Consider the following 18,640-nt stretch of genomic DNA (forward strand, 5'->3'; position numbering starts at 1 on the left):
CGCTGCTGCAAACATCCATTCTGCACGTAGGAGACTGGGGATTAATTACCCGGAACATCGCTGGGAGCTGGGAGTGGGGGGATGGTGGGGAGTGGGAGTGGGAGTGGGGGGATGGTGGGGAGTGGGAGTGGGAGTGGGGGGATAGTGGGAGTGGGAGTGGGGGGATGGTGGGGAGTGGGAGTGGGAGTGGGGGGATAGTGGGAGTGGGGGGATGGTGGAGACTGGGAGCTGGGAGTGGGGGGATGGTGGGGAGTGGGAGTGGGGGGATGGTGGAAGCTGGGAGTGGGGGGATGGTGGAGACTGGGAGCTGGGAGCACGCTGCACTTTGACAGTCGAGTGGAGGAGGGAGCAAGTCCGCTGGCGCTGGCCCGCTCTGTGCTGTGTTGCAGGTCGCTGGGGAGTAGGAGTAGGGGGTGGGGGAGTGGGGCAGTGTAGGGGACTGGGGCAGTGTAGGGGACTGGGACAGTGTAGGGGACTGGGGCAGTGTGGGGGGACTGGGGCAGTGTAGGGGACTGGGGCAGTGTAGGGGACTGGGGCAGTGTAGGGGACTGGGACAGTCTGGGGGACTGGGACAGTGTAGGGGACTGGGGCAGTCTGGGGGACTGGGGCAGTGTAGGGGACTGGGGCAGTGTGGGGGACTGGGGCAGTGTAGGGGACTGGGGCAGTGTGGGGGACTGGGGGCAGTGTGGGGGACTGGGCAGTGTAGGGGACTGGGGCGGACTGGGGGCAGTGTAGGGGACTGGGGCAGTGTAGGGGACTGGGGGCAGTGTGGGGACTGGGCAGTGTGGGGGACTGGGGCAGTGTAGGGGACTGGGGCAGTGTGGGGGACTGGGGCAGTGTAGGGGACTGGGGAGGGGGCTGGGGCAGTGTAGGGGACTGGGGGACCTGGGGCAGTGTAGGGACTGGGCAGTCTGGGGGAGGGCAGTGTAGGGGACTGGGGCAGTGTAGGGGACTGGGGCAGTGTAGGGGACTGGGACAGTGTAGGGGACTGGGACAGTGTAGGGGGACTGGGACAGTGTGGGGGACTGGGGCAGTGTAGGGACAGGGGGAGTGGGGGACTGGGGCAGTGTAGGGACTGGGACAGTGTAGGGGACTGGGGCAGTGTAGGGGGACTGGGGACTGGGCAGTGTAGGGGACTGGGGCAGTGTAGGGGACTGGGGCAGTGTAGGGGACTGGGGCAGTGTAGGGGAGTGGGGCAGTGTAGGGGACTGGGGGACTGGGGCAGTGTAGGGACTGGGGCAGTGTAGGGGACTGGGGGGACTGGGGCAGTGTAGGGGACTGGGGCAGTGTAGGGGAGTGGGGCAGTGTAGGGGACTGGACAGTGTAGGGGACTGGGACAGTGTAGGGGACTGGGACAGTGTAGGGGACTGGGACAGTGTAGGGGACTGGGGCAGTGTTAGGGGAGTGGGAGCAGGTTCTCTGACACTGTACGTTGTGTTGCAGGTCGCTACGCTGACACTAACACTGGGATGGACAAGAGTGTGTCTGGTGGCCGTGCCGTGTCCGGGGCGATGCTGGGTCTCTCGGGCAGCCCATCTGGTGGTCGTGCCGGGTCGGGGGCGATGCTGGGTCTCTCGGGCAGCCCACCCTTCACCGCTGAGCCGACAGCCAACAACAACAACAGCAGCAAAGTGCCGCTACTCAACCCTTTCCACAAGAGGAAGGTGGCCCAGCGGCAGCTGGAGGCGCGGAACCTACGAGCCCTGGGTCTACTCCTCACCAGCCTCCTGCGCTCGGACAAGTTGCCCGGAGACGTGTTCGTGGCCCGGCCACTGTTTGAACCTTTGAAGAGCGAGTCGGGCGAGGACTCCAAGCCGGGCAGTGACTTGTCCGCCCTCATCCCAGCTGTGGGCAGCGTGGAGCAGATGAACAAGTCTCCTCCTGCTGCCCCCCAGCCTGGAGCCCCCGCTGACCACCCCTTCCCATGCCCCTTCCCCACCCACTCTGCATCTCCACCAGTCATCTCCACCGCCTCCAGCTTCCACAGCCCCACACATCCCACCCCCACCCCCAGCCCTGCCCCGGCCGGCTGCTTGGTCAACACTGGCACTTTGTATCAAAGCCCAGACCTGCTGCAGGGCGGCAAAGGTGTGAACACGGGCATCTTCCAGAACGAGAGCGAGGAGGCATCCATCGACCTGTCTTTAACCTCCTGACACAGTTACAGTATCACACTCATCAGGATGACGGGATAGAGACATGTGAAGAATTTCTGCAGGGAATTTGTGCTTATGGAAATGACTGTCCAAGACACCACACGGTGCTGCCTTATCAGTGGCAGCTGAGAAACATTATAACTCAGGCCTGGCAAGCCGTGCCAGATGAGGCGCAGGAACATTTGGAAAGACTCTATTGCAATCCAGACAACGACCAAGTCAAACTCCAATATCAGTGAGTAACAGGCAGGATTGATCTTAATTTTGTTTTCCATTTTGGCAAGTTTCCTTAATAATGCTTCTGTGCTACCTTCAAGAATGCATTCAAGAGAGAGCTAGATAGAGCTCTTAAGGATAGCGGAGTCAGGGGGTATGGGGAGAAGGCAGGAACGGGGTACTGATTGAGAATGATCAGCCATGATCACATAGAATGGTGGTGCTGGCTCGAAGGGCCGAATGGCCTCCTCCTGCACCTGTTGTCTACCTTAAGCTGCCTGCCTTCAAATAAAAGTTCCTCCAGTTGAGTTCGCCTGATCATAACGCTGGAAAGAGTGCAGGGGAATATTTATGAGGATGTTGCCAGGACTTTAGCCAGAAGATGGTGAACCTGTGGAATTCATTGCCACAGAAGGTTGTGGAGGCCAAGTCAGTGGGTGTTTTTAAAAGTAGAGATTGATAGATTCTCGATTAGTAAAGGTGTCAAAAGTTATGGGGAGAAGGCAGGAGAATGGGTTTGAGAGGGAAAAGTAGGTCAGCCATGAATGAATGGCAGAATGGCCTAATTCTGCTCCAATGTCTTGTGCCTGGATTAGAGGGCAAATAGCTACAAGGAGAGGTTGAACTGACATGGCTTGTTTTCTCTAGAAGCATGAGGTTGTGGAGATGGAAATATATAAAATTATGAGAGGCATAGATAGGGTAGACAGTCAGAACTTTTTCACAAGGACAGAAATATCAAGTACTAGTGGGCATAGCTTTAAGGTAAGAGGGGGAAAGTTTAAAGGAGATGCAGGGTACATTTGTCATAGTGGTGAGTGCCCAGATGGTGGAGGCAGGTATGATAGTGGCATTTAACAGACTTTTGGATAGGCACTTGGCTATGGAGGAGGAATGGATTATGTGCAGGCAGATAAGACTTAGTCTTGGCATCATATTCTGCACAGACATCATATTCAGCACAGACATAATGGGCCTAAGAGTCTGTTCCTGTGCTGTACTGTTCTATGTTCTGGTCGTTTCGCGACTGTGCAAATAGCAACATCTTTGAGCACAGCCGTATCATAATCCCTTGACACGTTGATGCAGGTGAGATGCTGGTTTGAATGTTGGATTTTCAGTTCACAGAAGCTTGGTTCCGTTGTGATGTTGTGTTCCCATAGTGACAAGATGCAGATAACAGCATGCAACGCCCAGCCAAAATAGTTGTAAACAAGTTGATGCTGCACATCACTTGCATGGTTGCCATGCTCTTTGGTTAATGCTATTAATCATTTGCGGTCAGCTTGGCTTTAGTGAAAGTCTGTTTGGATGCAAGGAAATCGCTCGATCAGCAGCTTGCTCGCAGAACGATCGAGTCAAAACTATAGTGGTCAACTGATTCTCACTGATCAGACATGTCTGCTTAACGGGGACGAGTATTGGTGTGTATATCTGACTGAAAGACATGGTTCTGACATTCATGAACAACATGAAAACAAAATGCACTCTTCACTATTGTAGAAAATTGGCTTAAAAGTGATGGTATGTAAAAAAAAAACAGCGGTACATTCCACATTTGAAACTGGAGAATGTAATGTGCTGGCTGACATAGCTGTCAATACAGCACCAGCACATACCATTCCTCTTTGAACCTTGTTTATAAATCATGCCTTGTTTGTAACTGGGTGTTTGCAATGACGTTTGAGGGCACTAGAGAATGCACATCATTTCAGTCTTCCTTGAAAGAGGTCAAAGTTGGGTTTCGGTTTACATAAACACATCATTGACTTTGTGCTACTCCGACCATTAGAGGCACAGACAGAATCTGGATTTGATATCCACGCCCCTCTCCCCTTTCTTCTGAAATATCACAATTATTTGTAATGCATAACATGTGCCAGTGTACATGCTGATCCATTTTCTACAACTTTGATTTATCAGTAGCCGATTTCACAATGTTGTGGTACACAAGCATATAAAATTCTATAACACAGTGTTCAGAGATGCTTATTGATAACCAGGTCCCTTTGGATTAAGACGTTGAATTGGTATTTTTATGCCGGTGCTCATTTTGTGATTGCAATGCCAACACTTTAACTTTAAATTTTAATGGACCATTATATTTCATTTGCAAGTTGTAAATTAGGAACTAAAAGTTGCAAAAGTTTTCAATTATTTGAACTTTTCTCATGCCCTGACAGAGAGGAAACAACCCAATCTGGCCACATGTGTTTATGTAGAAAATAACACCCGCAGTATGTATTTTTTCATATCAATAGTAGATATAACACACATTTCAGAATGGGTATCTTCCAAGTAGAATAATAGCAAATGCATTTGCAATCATTCTTCAGAGAGTTTCAGGTGACATACAAATTATCAATTGGTTTCAATTAAAAATGAGCTCTGCTTATATGGTGATTTTCATATGCTGGTTAGTCTAGTGTTGCTGTGATCTACACTGCAGGGAGTGCTGTGCTTCTAACGCAGTTGCTACCATGTCAAGATTATTTTGTTCCAGTAATGTTTTTGACTGACATTTAATGAATTGGTGTGTAAGAGCTTGTTGGGGTGGGGGGTGCTTAAGATTCATTTTCATGGTGTTGCTTGTCGTTGGAGAATTTGGCGTGTGAGGTAAAATATGAAGGATTATAAACTGTCTTTCTAAACGTAGAAGTTGTCAGACTCTAATCTCCATCCAATGCTAAAGAAAGTTATGTAGGAAGGAACTGCAAATGCTGGTTTAAACCGAAGATAGACACACTGTGCTGGTGCACTCCAGCACTTTGTGCCTATCTAACGAACGTTGTGATCAGTCACAGGAAAAATGCAGTATTTGTGTTGCTGATGTTGGGTGCTTTGCTTATACACAAGGACGTGTCTTTGTTTGCAGTCGTTTTCTCGAAAGTAGAAGCATTATTAATAACATTTCGATGTCACGTAAACACCTGATTGATTTGGACGAAGGTTGCTTTCTTCCATTCGATGTGTTTGCTGGAAAACTGTATTGCTTTAACATAAAAGGGAAATTGTGTGCAAATATTCCACCCGTATTTCTGATTGAGAATGGTATAAACATCTCCACTGTTTGTGTACAAATCCCACCTGTTTGTGTCTTCAGAGTCATTGTGGAACGAGCCTCCAATCATTCCAATTGCACCGATCTACCTAACTACCTCATTAGAGTAGTGCAGGTTACTTAATACGTCAGGGGCATTATAAGGAACATGGGAGTGGTTCTGAACGACTTCAAGGAAATCGCATATCTGCATTTGTTTCACAGTTTCACTGAAAACTGCGTAGGTAAATATGAAGCAAATAAATGAATACATTGCAATAAATAATGGTTGCAGAAATCTTGCATCATGGCTGCAGTACTGATGTAGACCCATCAATCAGATTGAGTTCTGCTTTCAGACGTCCTTAAAGCACTTTGCATAATACATTTTTACAGACATTGAAAAATTAGGCAGGAAAAGAGCACTTAGTTGATCAACAGGTCACTTACTGTAAAATCACCCCACCACTACCAATTCAGTGACAACTAGGTAAATCTCTAGAGAGAAACGTAACAAACATTTCCCAATTAATGGGATGGGGAGGTAGAGCATGAAAAAATACCTCACCAGTGCTTTCTCAGTCAAATCTAATTTCAGGAGACCACACTGACCATACTAATATGGTCTCTCGATACTCTCTCGATACTAATATTACCTGACACTTTTGTAGGAATCACAAAATGCTGGAGTAACTCAGCAGGTCAGGCAGCATCTAGCAGAGAGGTGACGTTTTGGGTCGAGACCCTTCTTCAGACTGGGTCGAGACCTGAAACGTCGCTCAGTCTGAAGAAAGGTCTCGACCCGAAACGTCACCCATTCCCTCTCCTAGATGCTGCCTGACCTGCTGAGTTACTCCAGCATTTTGTGAATAAATACCTTTGATTTGTACCAGCATCTGCAGTTATTTTCCTACACTTCTTTTGTGGGATGTTTTCTTGGTCAGTCCATGAACTAATTTTGCTCTTTCAGGTGTATGCAAAGACCTAGCATTCTCTACTTTAGTCAACAGCTCATTCCGTGGTTTAATGCTCTTTAAAAATCAAATGTAACCCAGATCCCGAACTGACATGGCAATGATTTGAATGTCAGCATCCTTGTCTTCCCGAGTCAATGAATTGAACCCGTTAACTTCAGAAAGGAAATACTTCCGATGGAAATGGAAATAAAGCATAAAGTTCTGGCAGTGCTCAGCAGTCTGGACAGTATCAGTAGGTGGAGAAATGCGGCTTGTGTGTCAGTTTAACAGAGAAGTTAAGAACATTGGCGCCGCTACTAAACAGCATTGGGGTTCAGAGGGATCTTCGGGTCAGAGTCTACAGCTCTCTGAAAGTAGTGACAGAAGTAGAAAGATGGTAAAGAAGGCATACGTTAAGCTTACCTTCATCATTTGGAGTATTGAGTGTAAGAATCAGGAAGTCATGGCACGACTTTACAGACCCTTGGTTGTGCCACATTTGGAGCATTGAGTGTAAGAATCAGGAAGTCATGGCACGACTTTACAGACCCTTGGTTGTGCCACATTTGGAGCATTGAGTGTAAGAATCAGGAAGTCATGGCACGACTTTACAGACCCTTGGTTGTGCCACATTTGGAGCATTGAGTGTAAGAATCAGGAAGTCATGGCACGACTTTACAGACCCTTGGTTGTGCTACATTTGGAGTATTGCTTGCAGTTCTGGTCACTCCATAACAGGAAGGATATGGAGGCTCTGGAGAGGGGACAGGTTTACCAGAATGATTAGAGGGTATCAGCGAGGTTGGACACACCTGGATTGTGTTCTCTGGAGCATCAGGTTGAGGGAGACTTCAAATATGTATATACACTTATGAGAGGCATAGATGAAGGAGACAGTCAGAACTTATTTTTCCAAGGGTGGTCATGTTAAATGCTATAGGGTATAAATATAAGGTCAAAGGATATGTGCTGGGCAGGAGTGGTGAGTCCCTGGAACGCAATACCAGGGGTGGTGGTGGAAGCAGATAGCGATAGTGGTGTGTAAGAAACTTTTAGATAAAACACATGAATATGGAGGGCAATGGAGCTTCGACTAGTCTAAGTGGGCATCGTGTTTGGCACAGGCATCGTGATCCATCCCCTGACCTGTGATGTTTACATTCTCAAATGAGGAATGGAGTACCTGATAGGGTGGAAAAACAGAATGGATGTAAGAGATGACTGTACTCGTAGGACATTTATTCACAAAATGCTGGAGTAACTCGGCAGGTCAGGCAGCATCTCAGGAGAGAAGGAATGGGTGACGTTTTGGGTCGAGACCCTTCTTCCGACTGATGTCAGAGGGGGGGGGGACAAAGGAAGGATATAGGTGGAGACAGGAAGATAGAGGGAGATCTGGGAAGGGGGAGGGGAAGAGAGGGACAGAGGAACTATCTAAAGTGGGAGAAGTCAATGCTCATAGGACAAGTAAAGTAACACAAGATGGTGTAGATGACAAACACCAGAGACTACTATTTTTATTTAAAAGATGGTTTTGTGAACCTAAAAGTAACATTCAATCTAATAGATTGTGGAGTGTTAATAAAAATATGTTTTATTACTTAAGACTTTAGACTTTGGAGATACAGTGCGGAAACGGGCCCTTTGGCCCGCCAAGTCTGTGCCGACCAGCGATCCTCGCACATTAGCACAAGGGACAATTTACAATTTCACCAAAGCCAATTAACCTACAAACCTGTACTGGAGAAAACCCATGGGGTCACAGAGAGGACGTACATTTCATTCAACTTTGTTGGGACAGGATGAGATGGGATGGTGGGGATTAACTTGAGAGGCGATCAGAGGCACAGAGTCATCCGTGGGCATGGAGTTTGCGAAACATATCATGATGCTGCCTATATTTGGCCTCTGGCCCTCGGTAGTAGTGAATGCCGTGTCTAAATCAGCACAAACTCAAGATGCTAGCTGTTTCACTTGAAAGAAATGTGTGGGCCTTGGCAAGTGAAATGAGAAAGCAGTATCACTCCTGTCCTTACCTAGGGAGTGCCAAGAGGTGAATGTGCTGAAGTGTAGAACAAGATGCCAGAGGGTAGACTCCACCCAATTCTTAAGTGATTACTCATGGAACTGATTTATTTCTATCTTAATATTTCTTTCTCTCATCAAATGCCTTCCCAGATATATCCACGAGTCTTTTAGTTTGGGTTAGTTTGGAGATACAGCGTGGAAACAGGCCCTTTGGCCCACCAAAATCAATCGCCCGTTCACATGCGTTCTGTGTCATGAGTTAGATGTGGCCCTTGTGGCTAAAGGGATCAGGGGGTATGGAGAGAAGGCAGGTACAGGTTACTGAGTTGGATGATCAGCCATGATCATATTGAATGGCGGTGCAGGCTCGAAGGGCTGAATGGCCCACTCCTGCACCTATTTTCTATGTTTCTATCCCCCTTTTTCATCCATTCCCTATCCACCAGGGGCAATTTTACAAAAGGCTGATTAGCCTACTAAACTCACACGTCTTGGAGACGTGTGAGGAAACCGGAGCGCCCGGAGGAACCACGCGGTGTCACAGGAAGAGCATGCAAACTCCACACAGGCTGCCCCTGTGGGCAGGATGGAACCTGGGTCTCTGGCGCTGTGAGGCAGCAGCTCCACCAGCTGCACCACTGTGCCGCTCACCGCAAGTTTGCTGCTAGTTGCTCTGGTCATTTTGTGATGGATATCTAATCCCTCTGGCCTGGCCACCACCAACCTGGATCCCTTCAGCTGCCTGCTGGAACACAGGTCGGTATGATGCTTCTCCTGGTACTCTACCTAGCCAAACGTTCCCACATTGAATAAACTCTCCTTTCAACCTAATCATTTCCTTTGAATGAAAATGATTACTATGGAAACACATGGGCTGCCGTTATATTTACCTGTATGCAGGATGTGTGGAACTCTTTGTTCAAGTCTGACTTGGATCCCCTCAACTCTTTCCCCAGTTGATTGGCAAATATGACAGTGCCACTTCCGTCTCTCACCCAAACCTTGCATTATTGACCTGGACTGCTGGCTCTCTCTCCACTTCCTGTAAAGGTCCTAAATGATTGTCCCATTTCCTCATTCCCCATCCAATTAATTCTGCTTCCTTACATCCCAGTGCTTCTAACATGTCAATTTGGTCAATGGCTTCCAGAATTTCCTTCCCTTCTTCAACTTCACAGTTCATAAGTCATCGGAGTACGATTAGGCCATTTAGTCCATTACTCCACCATTCAATCATGGATGATCTATCTTTCCCCTCTCAAGCCCATTCTCCCCCCCCCCCCCCACCAAACCTTTGACAGCAATACTAATCAAGAATCTGTCATTCTCCACTTGAAAATACCCAATGACTTGACCTCCACAGTTGTCTGATTCACATCTACTCTTTCCTTCCTTGAATTCTCCACCCCCTATTTCTTGGTCTGGGCTGCTAATTAATATTCTTTACCAGCCCATTAGTTCCCACAATGACCTTGATTACGTTTGCTCCCACTCCACTTCCTGTAAACGTCCTAACTGGTTCTGCCACTTCTTCATTCCCCTTTCCATTAGCTCTGCCGCCCATACCAGCGCTGCTAACATATCAATGTTTATTCAAACAAGGATTCCTTTCCACTGGGTGGATGGGCCCTTAATTGTACCAATCCCAGTTCCTGTACTTCTCCACAACCAAGTCCCCATATCCCTTATTCTCACTTTTCACTCTCCAGACCCCAGACACAATCGCTTGATTGAGACACGTAATGCCGCCAGCAAATATAATCATTCCCCTTATTTCTTCAGCAATCCATGGGGATCTGTCCCTCCAGGCCTCCCTGATCCACTCGTCAGTCAATCTGGAGAGGGTGGGTGATGGTGGGCAGGGACTTGGCAGCCCCAAGGGCCTGTTTCCCTGCTGTATCTTTCAATTCAGTTCAATGCTCCATTGCATTCCCTTTAATGATTTGTGAGCAAGCACAGAATAGTCAGAGGGTGGTGAATCTGTGGAATTTATTGTGACAGGCAGTTATAGAGACCAAGTCAATGGATATTTTTAAGGTGCCGATAGAAAGATTCTTGATTAGTCCAGGTGTCGGGGGTTATGGGGAGAAGGCAGGAGAATGGGGTTGAGAGGGACAGATAGATCAGCCATGATTGAATGGTGGAGTAGACGATGGGTCGAATGGCCTCATTCTGCTCCTATTACTTATGGACATAAACAACTGGCAAAAGCTGCTCTTGTGCTTCCTCTGATACCTTTGCCTTACATTATGTTATTTTATCTCTCCTGCTTTCCATCCTAACACAGATCTTTCCTTTCACCCATCCTAGAACTACCTCCGTACCTCCTGCACTGCCCACTACTTTCCAATGCTTTTTACTTGCTTAAAATGCCCCAACCCTAACTAATATTTCCCACTTCTGATTTAAGAATAAATCAAAGTTGAACTTTGCTTTTTTTAAAAACTGTTTGAGCACCGTTACCTTTTTGTCGTGTGCCAAGAAATCCATCCTATGTTTGCACATCTCCAAAATACTGAAGAAGGGTCCCTCCCGACCCTCGGACTATCTTTGATCGGACTTTGCTGGCTTTACCTTGCACTAAACATTATTCCCTTATGTATCTGTACAATGTGGTGGCTCGATTGTAATCATATATTGTCTTTCTTTGTACTTGAGAGCACGCAACAAAAGCTTTTCACTGTACCTCGGTACACATGAGAGTTAACTAAACTGAACTGAAATGATCCGAAACCTCACCCACCTTTCTTCCTCAGAGATGCTGCCTGTCCTGCTGGATTACTCCAGCACTTTGTCAATCAAAATGACATCGTTTCAGTTTGTTATTACTAGGAGTTCTTAAAACTGGAAATCACCCTTCTGCTCCTCCTTGAACCCTTTCCAAAGAGTATTTGAGAGGAAGAGCTTTTCTGTTTTAGTATTGGAATTTCAACGGCAACATGGCAGCCTTTGGAGGACAAATAATCCCCAACTGTGACCAGTTAGTTATTGAAGTGCAGTGGAACAAACATTGGGATTATGTACCTGTTGCAAAAAACAAACAGAGCCATTTTATTCAAAGCAATACGCATAGTACTGGAGGAATTCAGCAGGTCAAGCAGCATCTGTGGAGGATGTTTCGGGTCGGGACCCGTCTTCAGATGCTATTTTATTGTCTCATCCGAAAGAGCATCCCTTCCTTGAGACCACTTGCTTCGGAATCTTTTATGGAAAGGGGATGGAGTATTGAACTGACTTGAAAGATACAGTAACAGATCCTTCAAGACCTTCGGCCCGCTGGGTCTGTGCTGACCACCGACAATTATTTTCACCCAGAGAGTGGTTGGAATGTGGAACATGTTGCCTGAGTGCATGTTTTGTTTAGTTTGTTGATACAGCATGGAAACAGGGCCTTCAATCCACCAAGTCCATGCTGACCATCAATCACCCACACTCACTAATTCTATGTGGTCCCACTTTCTCACTCAATAGACAATAGGTGCAGGAGGAGGCCATTCGGCCCTTCGAGCCAGCAACGCCATTCAATGTGATCATGGCTGATCATTCTCAATCAGTACCCCGTTCCTGCCTTCTCCCCATACCCCCTGACTCCGCTATCCTTAAGAGCTCTATCTAGCTCTCTCTTGAATGCATTCAGAGAATTGGCCTCCACTGCCTTCTGAGGCAGAGAATTCCACAGATTCACAACTCTCTGACTGAAAAAGTTTTTCCTCATCTCCGTTCTAAATGGCCTACCCCTTATTCTTAAACTGTGGCCCCTTGTTCTGGACTCCCCCAACATTGGGAACATGTTTCCTGCCTCTAACGTGTCCAACCGCTTAATAATCTTGTACGTTTCGATAAGATCCCCTCTCATCCTTCTAAATTCCAGTGTATACAAGCCTAGTCGCTCCAGTCTTTCAACATATGACAGTCCCGCCATTCCGGGAATTAACCTAGTAAACCTACGCTGCACGCCCTCAATAGCAAGAATATCCTTCCTCAAATTTGGAGACCCAAACTGCACACAGTACTCCAGGTGCGGTCTCACCAGGGCCCTGTACAACTGCAGAAGGACCTCTTTGCTCCTATACTCAACTCCTCTTGTTATGAAGGCCAACATTCCATTGGCTTTCCTCACTGCCTGCTGTACCTGCATGCTTTTATTCCCATTCCCTACACACTAGGGACAATTTGCAGAGGCCAATTAACCTACAAACCCACTCATCTTTGGGATGTGGGAGGAAAGTGGAGTACCCGGAGGAAACCCATGCAGTCATAGGAAGAGCGTGTAAACTCCACACAGACAGCACCAGAGGTCAGGATTGAACCCATCGGTCTCTGGTGCTGTGAGGCAGCAGCTCTACCCGTTGCACCACCGTGCTGCCAAATACTGACAGGTGCTCTCACAACAAGTAGTATCTAAAAGAGTACTTTAATCACCGAAGCATAGAAGACTACCAACCAAGTGCTGGCAATGGTTGGCATGGATATTTGGAAGGCCCAAGGACCTGGTTATGTGCTGTATGAATGCTATAAATTCAAATTTTGCTTTGAGGCTAGAGCCTGCAACCTTCTAACCAAAGCACAAAATCGCGTCATACAAAATTGTCTTGTCATTTGTCGAGATGAAGATCTGCACAATCGGGACCAGGTTGAGCTGTTACCATAACAATGATGTGTGTTTAACATCCTCCTTTGAAGGAGCTGCCCCATGAACAAGACTTGCCTGTTGAACAGTTCAATTCAGTTTTAGTTCACTTTTAGTTTATTGTCACGTGTACCGAGGTTCACGTGGATAACGTTTAGTACAAGATAAAGCCAGTAAAGCCCAATCAAAGATAATCCCAGGGTCACCAATGAGATAGATAGTAGTTCAGCACTGCTCTCTGGTTGTGGTACGGTGGTTCAGTTGCCTGATACCAACTGGGAAGAAACTGTCCCTGAATCTGGAGGTGTGCGTTTTCACACTTCTACTGTTCCCATTGGGCAAGAGGTATAGGTTTTGCAATCCCAGTGTCTTCAGACTGTTTTGCTATGAGATTATATTCGACACTGTTTTGTGCGGCACGGTGGCGCAGCGGTAGAGTTGCTGCCTTACAGCAAATGCAGCGCCGGAGACCCGGGTTCGATCCCGACTACGGGCACCGTCTGTACGGAGTTTGTACGTTCTCCCCGTGACCTGCGTGGGTTTTCTCCGAGATCTTCGGTTTCCTCCCACACTCCAAAAACGTACAGGTTTGTAGGTTAATTGGTTTGCTATAAATGTAAAAAAATGTAAAAGTTGTCCCTCGTGGGTGTAAGATAGTGTTAATGTGCGGGGATCGCTGGGCGGCGCGGACCCGGTGGGCCGAAGGGCCTGTTTCCATGCTGTATCTGTAAACTAAACTAAACTTTCTACTTGTGAAATTGTCCACAAGCATTTTTGTGAAATGTACGTTTGTGCATCTTTAAACCATTGAAGTGGTAACTGTGTGAGTGTATGTGATGGTGATGTCACCAGTCTGACAATGTCACAAAGGCCAAATGGTTGTGTAAACAGGATTTGTTTGGTTAGACACAGCTGACAACACGGGCTCATTAAAGTTCCAATTGCTTCTCATAGGAACAGAAGTAACCTTGAGACAAAATCAGAAAGAAGCAATAAACTGCTGAAATTAGAGTTCCATTGATCTGTGAGAATTTTGAAAAAAATCCATTTTAAGTGTATTATCTCAGAAGAGCCAATTTTAGATTTTGTGATAGAGACAGAATGCTGGAGTAACTCAGTGGGTCAAGCATCATCTCTGGAGAAAATCAATAGGTGACGTTTCAGATCGGAACACCCCTTCAGACTCTAATCCAGGCAGCATCCTGGCAAACCTCCTCTACATCCCAATGTTTGACAGAACTGGGCCTGTACTCACTGGAGTGTAAAAGGACAAGGGGGGACCTTTTTAAAACTTACCGAATAGCGAAAGGCTTAGATAGAGTGGATGTGGGGAAGATGTTTCCACTAGTAGGAGGGTCTAGGACTAGAGGTCACAGCCTCAGAATTAAAGGACATTCCTTTAGGAAGGAGATGAGGAGGAATTTATTTAGTCAGAGGGTAGTGAATCTGTGGAATTCTTTGCCTCAGAAGGCGGTGGAGGCCGTCAATGGATATTTTTTAAGGCAGAGCTGGATAGATTATTGATTAGTACAGGTGTCGGGGGTTGTGGGGAAAAGGCAGGAGAATGGGGTTAGGAGGGAGAGATCGATCAGCCATGATTGAATGGCGGAGTAGACTTGAAGGGCCAAATGGCCTAATTCTGCTACTATCACTTATGAACCTATAAAAGTAAAATGGGGGACGGGACGGGACGGTGACTTTCTCATCCACACCCTACACATAAGGGCAATTTTAAATTAACCTACAAATCCGCACATCTTTGGGATGTGGGAGGAAACCAGAGTGCCCGGAGGTAACACAAGGAGAACGTGCAAACTCCTCACAGAAAGCACCCAAGCTCAGCATTGAAGCTGGGACTCTGGAGCTGTGAGGCAGCTGTTCTATCAACTACGATACTGTGCCTCCCAAATATATTGAATATATCGAACAGGAACAGCCGGCATATACAAACTGTTTCTTGAGACTCGCTGGATAATGTTTAGAACAGGGAAACAATAATAATTTTTACCCAATCCCTTTGTTAGATTCCCTCTGACAACACTATCATTGCCCAGACTGCGGTAAAATATTTTATGCTAGCTGATGAATAGAACATTGTGACTCATTGCATCGAATGTCTTTATTAACCTATTCAGGGAACATTGTACCTTGGACAACTATGCACTATCTTCCTTCTGTGGATTGCTAAATCTGTTGGAGATGCCTGAAGCCAGGTTTAAGTACTTAAGTACTCTGCTTTTGTGATGTGTCGTAAAGTCAGACCTAATTCCATGCACATTTTCTTTATCGTCAACAAGCCTGGCTTTTCGTACAAGGGTTTAAACTAAAAGTGATCGGGACAAGTTGCAGTAAAAGTCAGCAGTTAGTTGGGCCTGCTATCAGTCGATAGTCGACCATATTTGCCCTTGTGTTTCTCAGCATATCATTGTACGATAGGGCTGAACATTATAACTCGCTTAATGATTGTCGAAGAAAAGGGAACAAAGTTTAGAGTGGAGATAGACACAAAAAGCTGGAGTAAATCGGCGGGTCAGGCAGCACCAGTGGAGAAAAGAAATAGGAAACCTTTTGGGTGGAGACACTTCTTAATTGTTTTGATTTTGATGGAAAAATCATCAGCCTTCTTGAGACATCTCCACCCAAAACGTCACCTATTCCTTTACCCCAGAGATGCTGCCTGATCCGATGAGTTACTCCAGTATTTTGTGTCTATCTTCGGTGTAAACCAGCATCTGCAGTTCCTTCCTGCAAAGTTTAGAGTGGGTTTCTTGTATCTGATCATATGCACCCGTTTTATAGCTACAGCTTTGAGAAGCAGACAAGATTGATTAATTTTTTTGACCACAAACAATTCGGCAGCAAATATGCACTCTGATCTAACGATTACTGTAGCATTTTGCAGCATTATTTGGAAACAACTCTTAGCACTCACTTGCCTTTAAGAAGAATGCAATATCAAATGTTAAAATCTATAGTCTTGTGATGATATGGATGACTGTGGTATGAAAAATATTACAAACTTTCAAGTCTTTACACGCACAAGTGAACTTTCACCTATTTTCATAATTGCAGTTAGAGGCGTTGTCTCTTTAGGGAGTGTTTGGTGGTTAGGTAAAGTTCATTAAACAGGCATGAATAACCTTGTCTGAGAATTCTGCTCAACCAGTACTGTGTTAGTCTTGCAAATAAGCCTGCAGTCCTTGCAATCTTCATGTTCTTTTTCTTCAAACTTCTCAACTTTTTTTAAAACAATGCTTGAATTTACTCTGGCACAAACAGACTTCACATCTAACGTCTCCTATTTTACTTTTCATTTTGCATCAGGGTCCCAGCCTGAAACATTATCTGTCCAATCCCTCCACAGATGCTGCCTGACCCACTGAGTTCCTCCAGCACTTTATGTTGATTATTTTAGCTGTGAAGCTGATGGAAGTGCTATAGATCTGCTTAGCATCTTGATTTACAGAGGGGAAAACTACATAGGTTTCTTATTTCTAATTACTTTGCCCAGTGATAGATGTGATTTTGTGAAATATTTCTCCCCAGAATCTTTCTGTTTCTCCTCGGCTGAAAAAAGCACTATATCTCCTCAGCAATTTGCCACTATTGTCAAATGAGAGAAGAGATACTTGTGTATTGCTGAAGCACGTAGCATTTTATTCCAGGGAAGGAGGGAAAAAAACACATTTGAAAATTATTCAAGTCCAAGTAGGCTTGTTACAGGGGAATTTATGCAGCTAAAGATAGACCCAAAATGTTGGAGTAACTCAGTGGGACAGGCAGCATGTAAGAAGAGAAGGAATGGGTGATGTTTTGGGTCAAGACCCTTCTTCAGTCTGAAGACTTCTCTCCAGAGATGCTGCCTGGTTCGCTGAGTTACTCCAGTATCTTGTGTCTATCTTCGGTGTAAAGGAACATGTGCCTATGCAATATATGCAGCTGATCACGTGCCCAGGTTTTAATGGAACAGCGTGCCAGAAGCAGTTCACATTTCAGGTAACATTTGGTGCGCACCTGCCCGGAAGTACAGAGGTGATCAACAAGGAAATGAAGTAGTAAAGGGGATTTTGTTTAAAACCAAAAACACATTTTTTACGTCAGCCTGCCTTCTGTTCCACAGTAACGTTTGTGCCTGTTGTTTTGGACAGTGGCAATTTCCTTGCCATAACTGAACAAGCCCTTGAGACGATTAGTGCAAGATTAATTTGTTGCCTCTACAGACCTGAATGGAGCAACCTGTAACCATCTTGGATGTTTACATTTGTTCACAGGGTCCTTGGCAAGTACAGCATTCCTCGCCGACCCATAATTGCTTTTCAACAAAATGGCTCTTCCCAAGGAGCCATTTACCAAGGTGGCTCAGCAGTAGGGTCAGACAATAGACAATAGGTGCAGGAGGGGGCCATTCGGCCCTTCGAGCCAGCACCGCCATTCAATGTGATCATGGCTGATCATTCTCAATCAGTACCCCGTTCCTGCCTTCTCCCCATACCGCTGACTCTGTTATCCTTAAGAGCTCTATCCAGCTCTCTCTGAAAGCATTCAGAGAATTGGCCTCCACTACCTTCTGAGATAGAGAATTCCACAGATTCACAACTCTCTGACTGAAAAAGTTTTTCCTCATCTCCGTTCTAAATGGCCTACCCCTTATTCTTAAACTGTGGCCCCTTGTTCTGGACTCCCCCAACATTGGGAACATGTTTCCTGCCTCTAACGTGTCCAACCCCTTAATAATCTTATACGTTTTGATAAGATCCCCTCTCATCCTTCTAAATTCCAGTGTATACAAGCCTGGTCGCTCCAGTCTTTCAACATATGACAGTCCCGCCATTCCGGGAATTAACCTAGTAAACCTACGCTGCACGCCCTCAATAGCAAGAATATCCTTCCTCAAATTTGGAGACCAAAACTGCACACAGTACTCCAGGTGCGGTCTCACTAGGGCCCTGTACAACTGCAGAAGGACCTCTTTGCTCCTATACTCAACGTTGCTGCCATACAGTGCCAGAGATCCAGGTTCAACCTCGGGTGCTGTCTACGCGGAGTTTGCACGTTCTCCCTGTGTCTGCGTGGGTTTCCTCCGGGTGCCCTGGTTTCCTCCCACATCCCAAAGATGAGGGGGGTTTGTAGGTTAATTGGCTCTCTGTAAAAATTGCCCTTAATGTGAAGGAAGTGGATGCGAAAGTGGAATTACATAGAACTAGTACAAACGGGCGATCGATGGTCAGTGTAGACTCGGTGGGCCGAAGGGCCTGTGTCCATGTTGTATCGCTAAACTAACAGAACAGACAACCAATTGCTAAAAGGTTCTGTTGAAATGAGGAATTGTTTTACAGGCCTGTTTAAGGGTCAGTTCAGAGATACAGCACGGAAACAGGCCCTTCATCCCACCATGTCCGCGCCGCCCAAGCGATCCCCGTTCACTAGCACTATCCTACACACTAGGAACAATTTACAATTTTTACCAAAGCCAATTAACCTACACACCTGTAAGTCTTTGGATTGTGAGAGGAAACTAGAGCACCCAGAGAAAACCAAGGGCGGCACGGTGGGAGAACGTACAAACTCCATACAGACAGCACCCATTGTCGGGATCGAACCCGGGCCTCTGGCG

At 46.4% G+C, this 18,640-nt stretch overlaps 1 protein-coding gene across 1 annotated transcript in view; it reads left to right on the top strand.

The window, feature by feature from the left end:
* The first annotated feature begins 6 nt into the window (after window positions 1-6).
* Window positions 7-18,640, top strand: part of tiparp (TCDD-inducible poly(ADP-ribose) polymerase) — a 35,164-nt gene continuing 16,530 nt past the window's right edge. Inside the window, 3 exon segments of the mRNA XM_078410105.1 lie at window positions 7-26; window positions 1,444-2,136; window positions 2,139-2,391. Coding sequence (XP_078266231.1) covers window positions 1,470-2,136; window positions 2,139-2,391 — 920 coding nt within the window. The 5' untranslated portion in view covers window positions 7-26; window positions 1,444-1,469.

This window comes from Rhinoraja longicauda, chromosome 13 (assembly GCF_053455715.1).
Source record: "Rhinoraja longicauda isolate Sanriku21f chromosome 13, sRhiLon1.1, whole genome shotgun sequence".
Classification (NCBI taxonomy): Eukaryota; Metazoa; Chordata; class Chondrichthyes; order Rajiformes; family Arhynchobatidae; genus Rhinoraja; species Rhinoraja longicauda.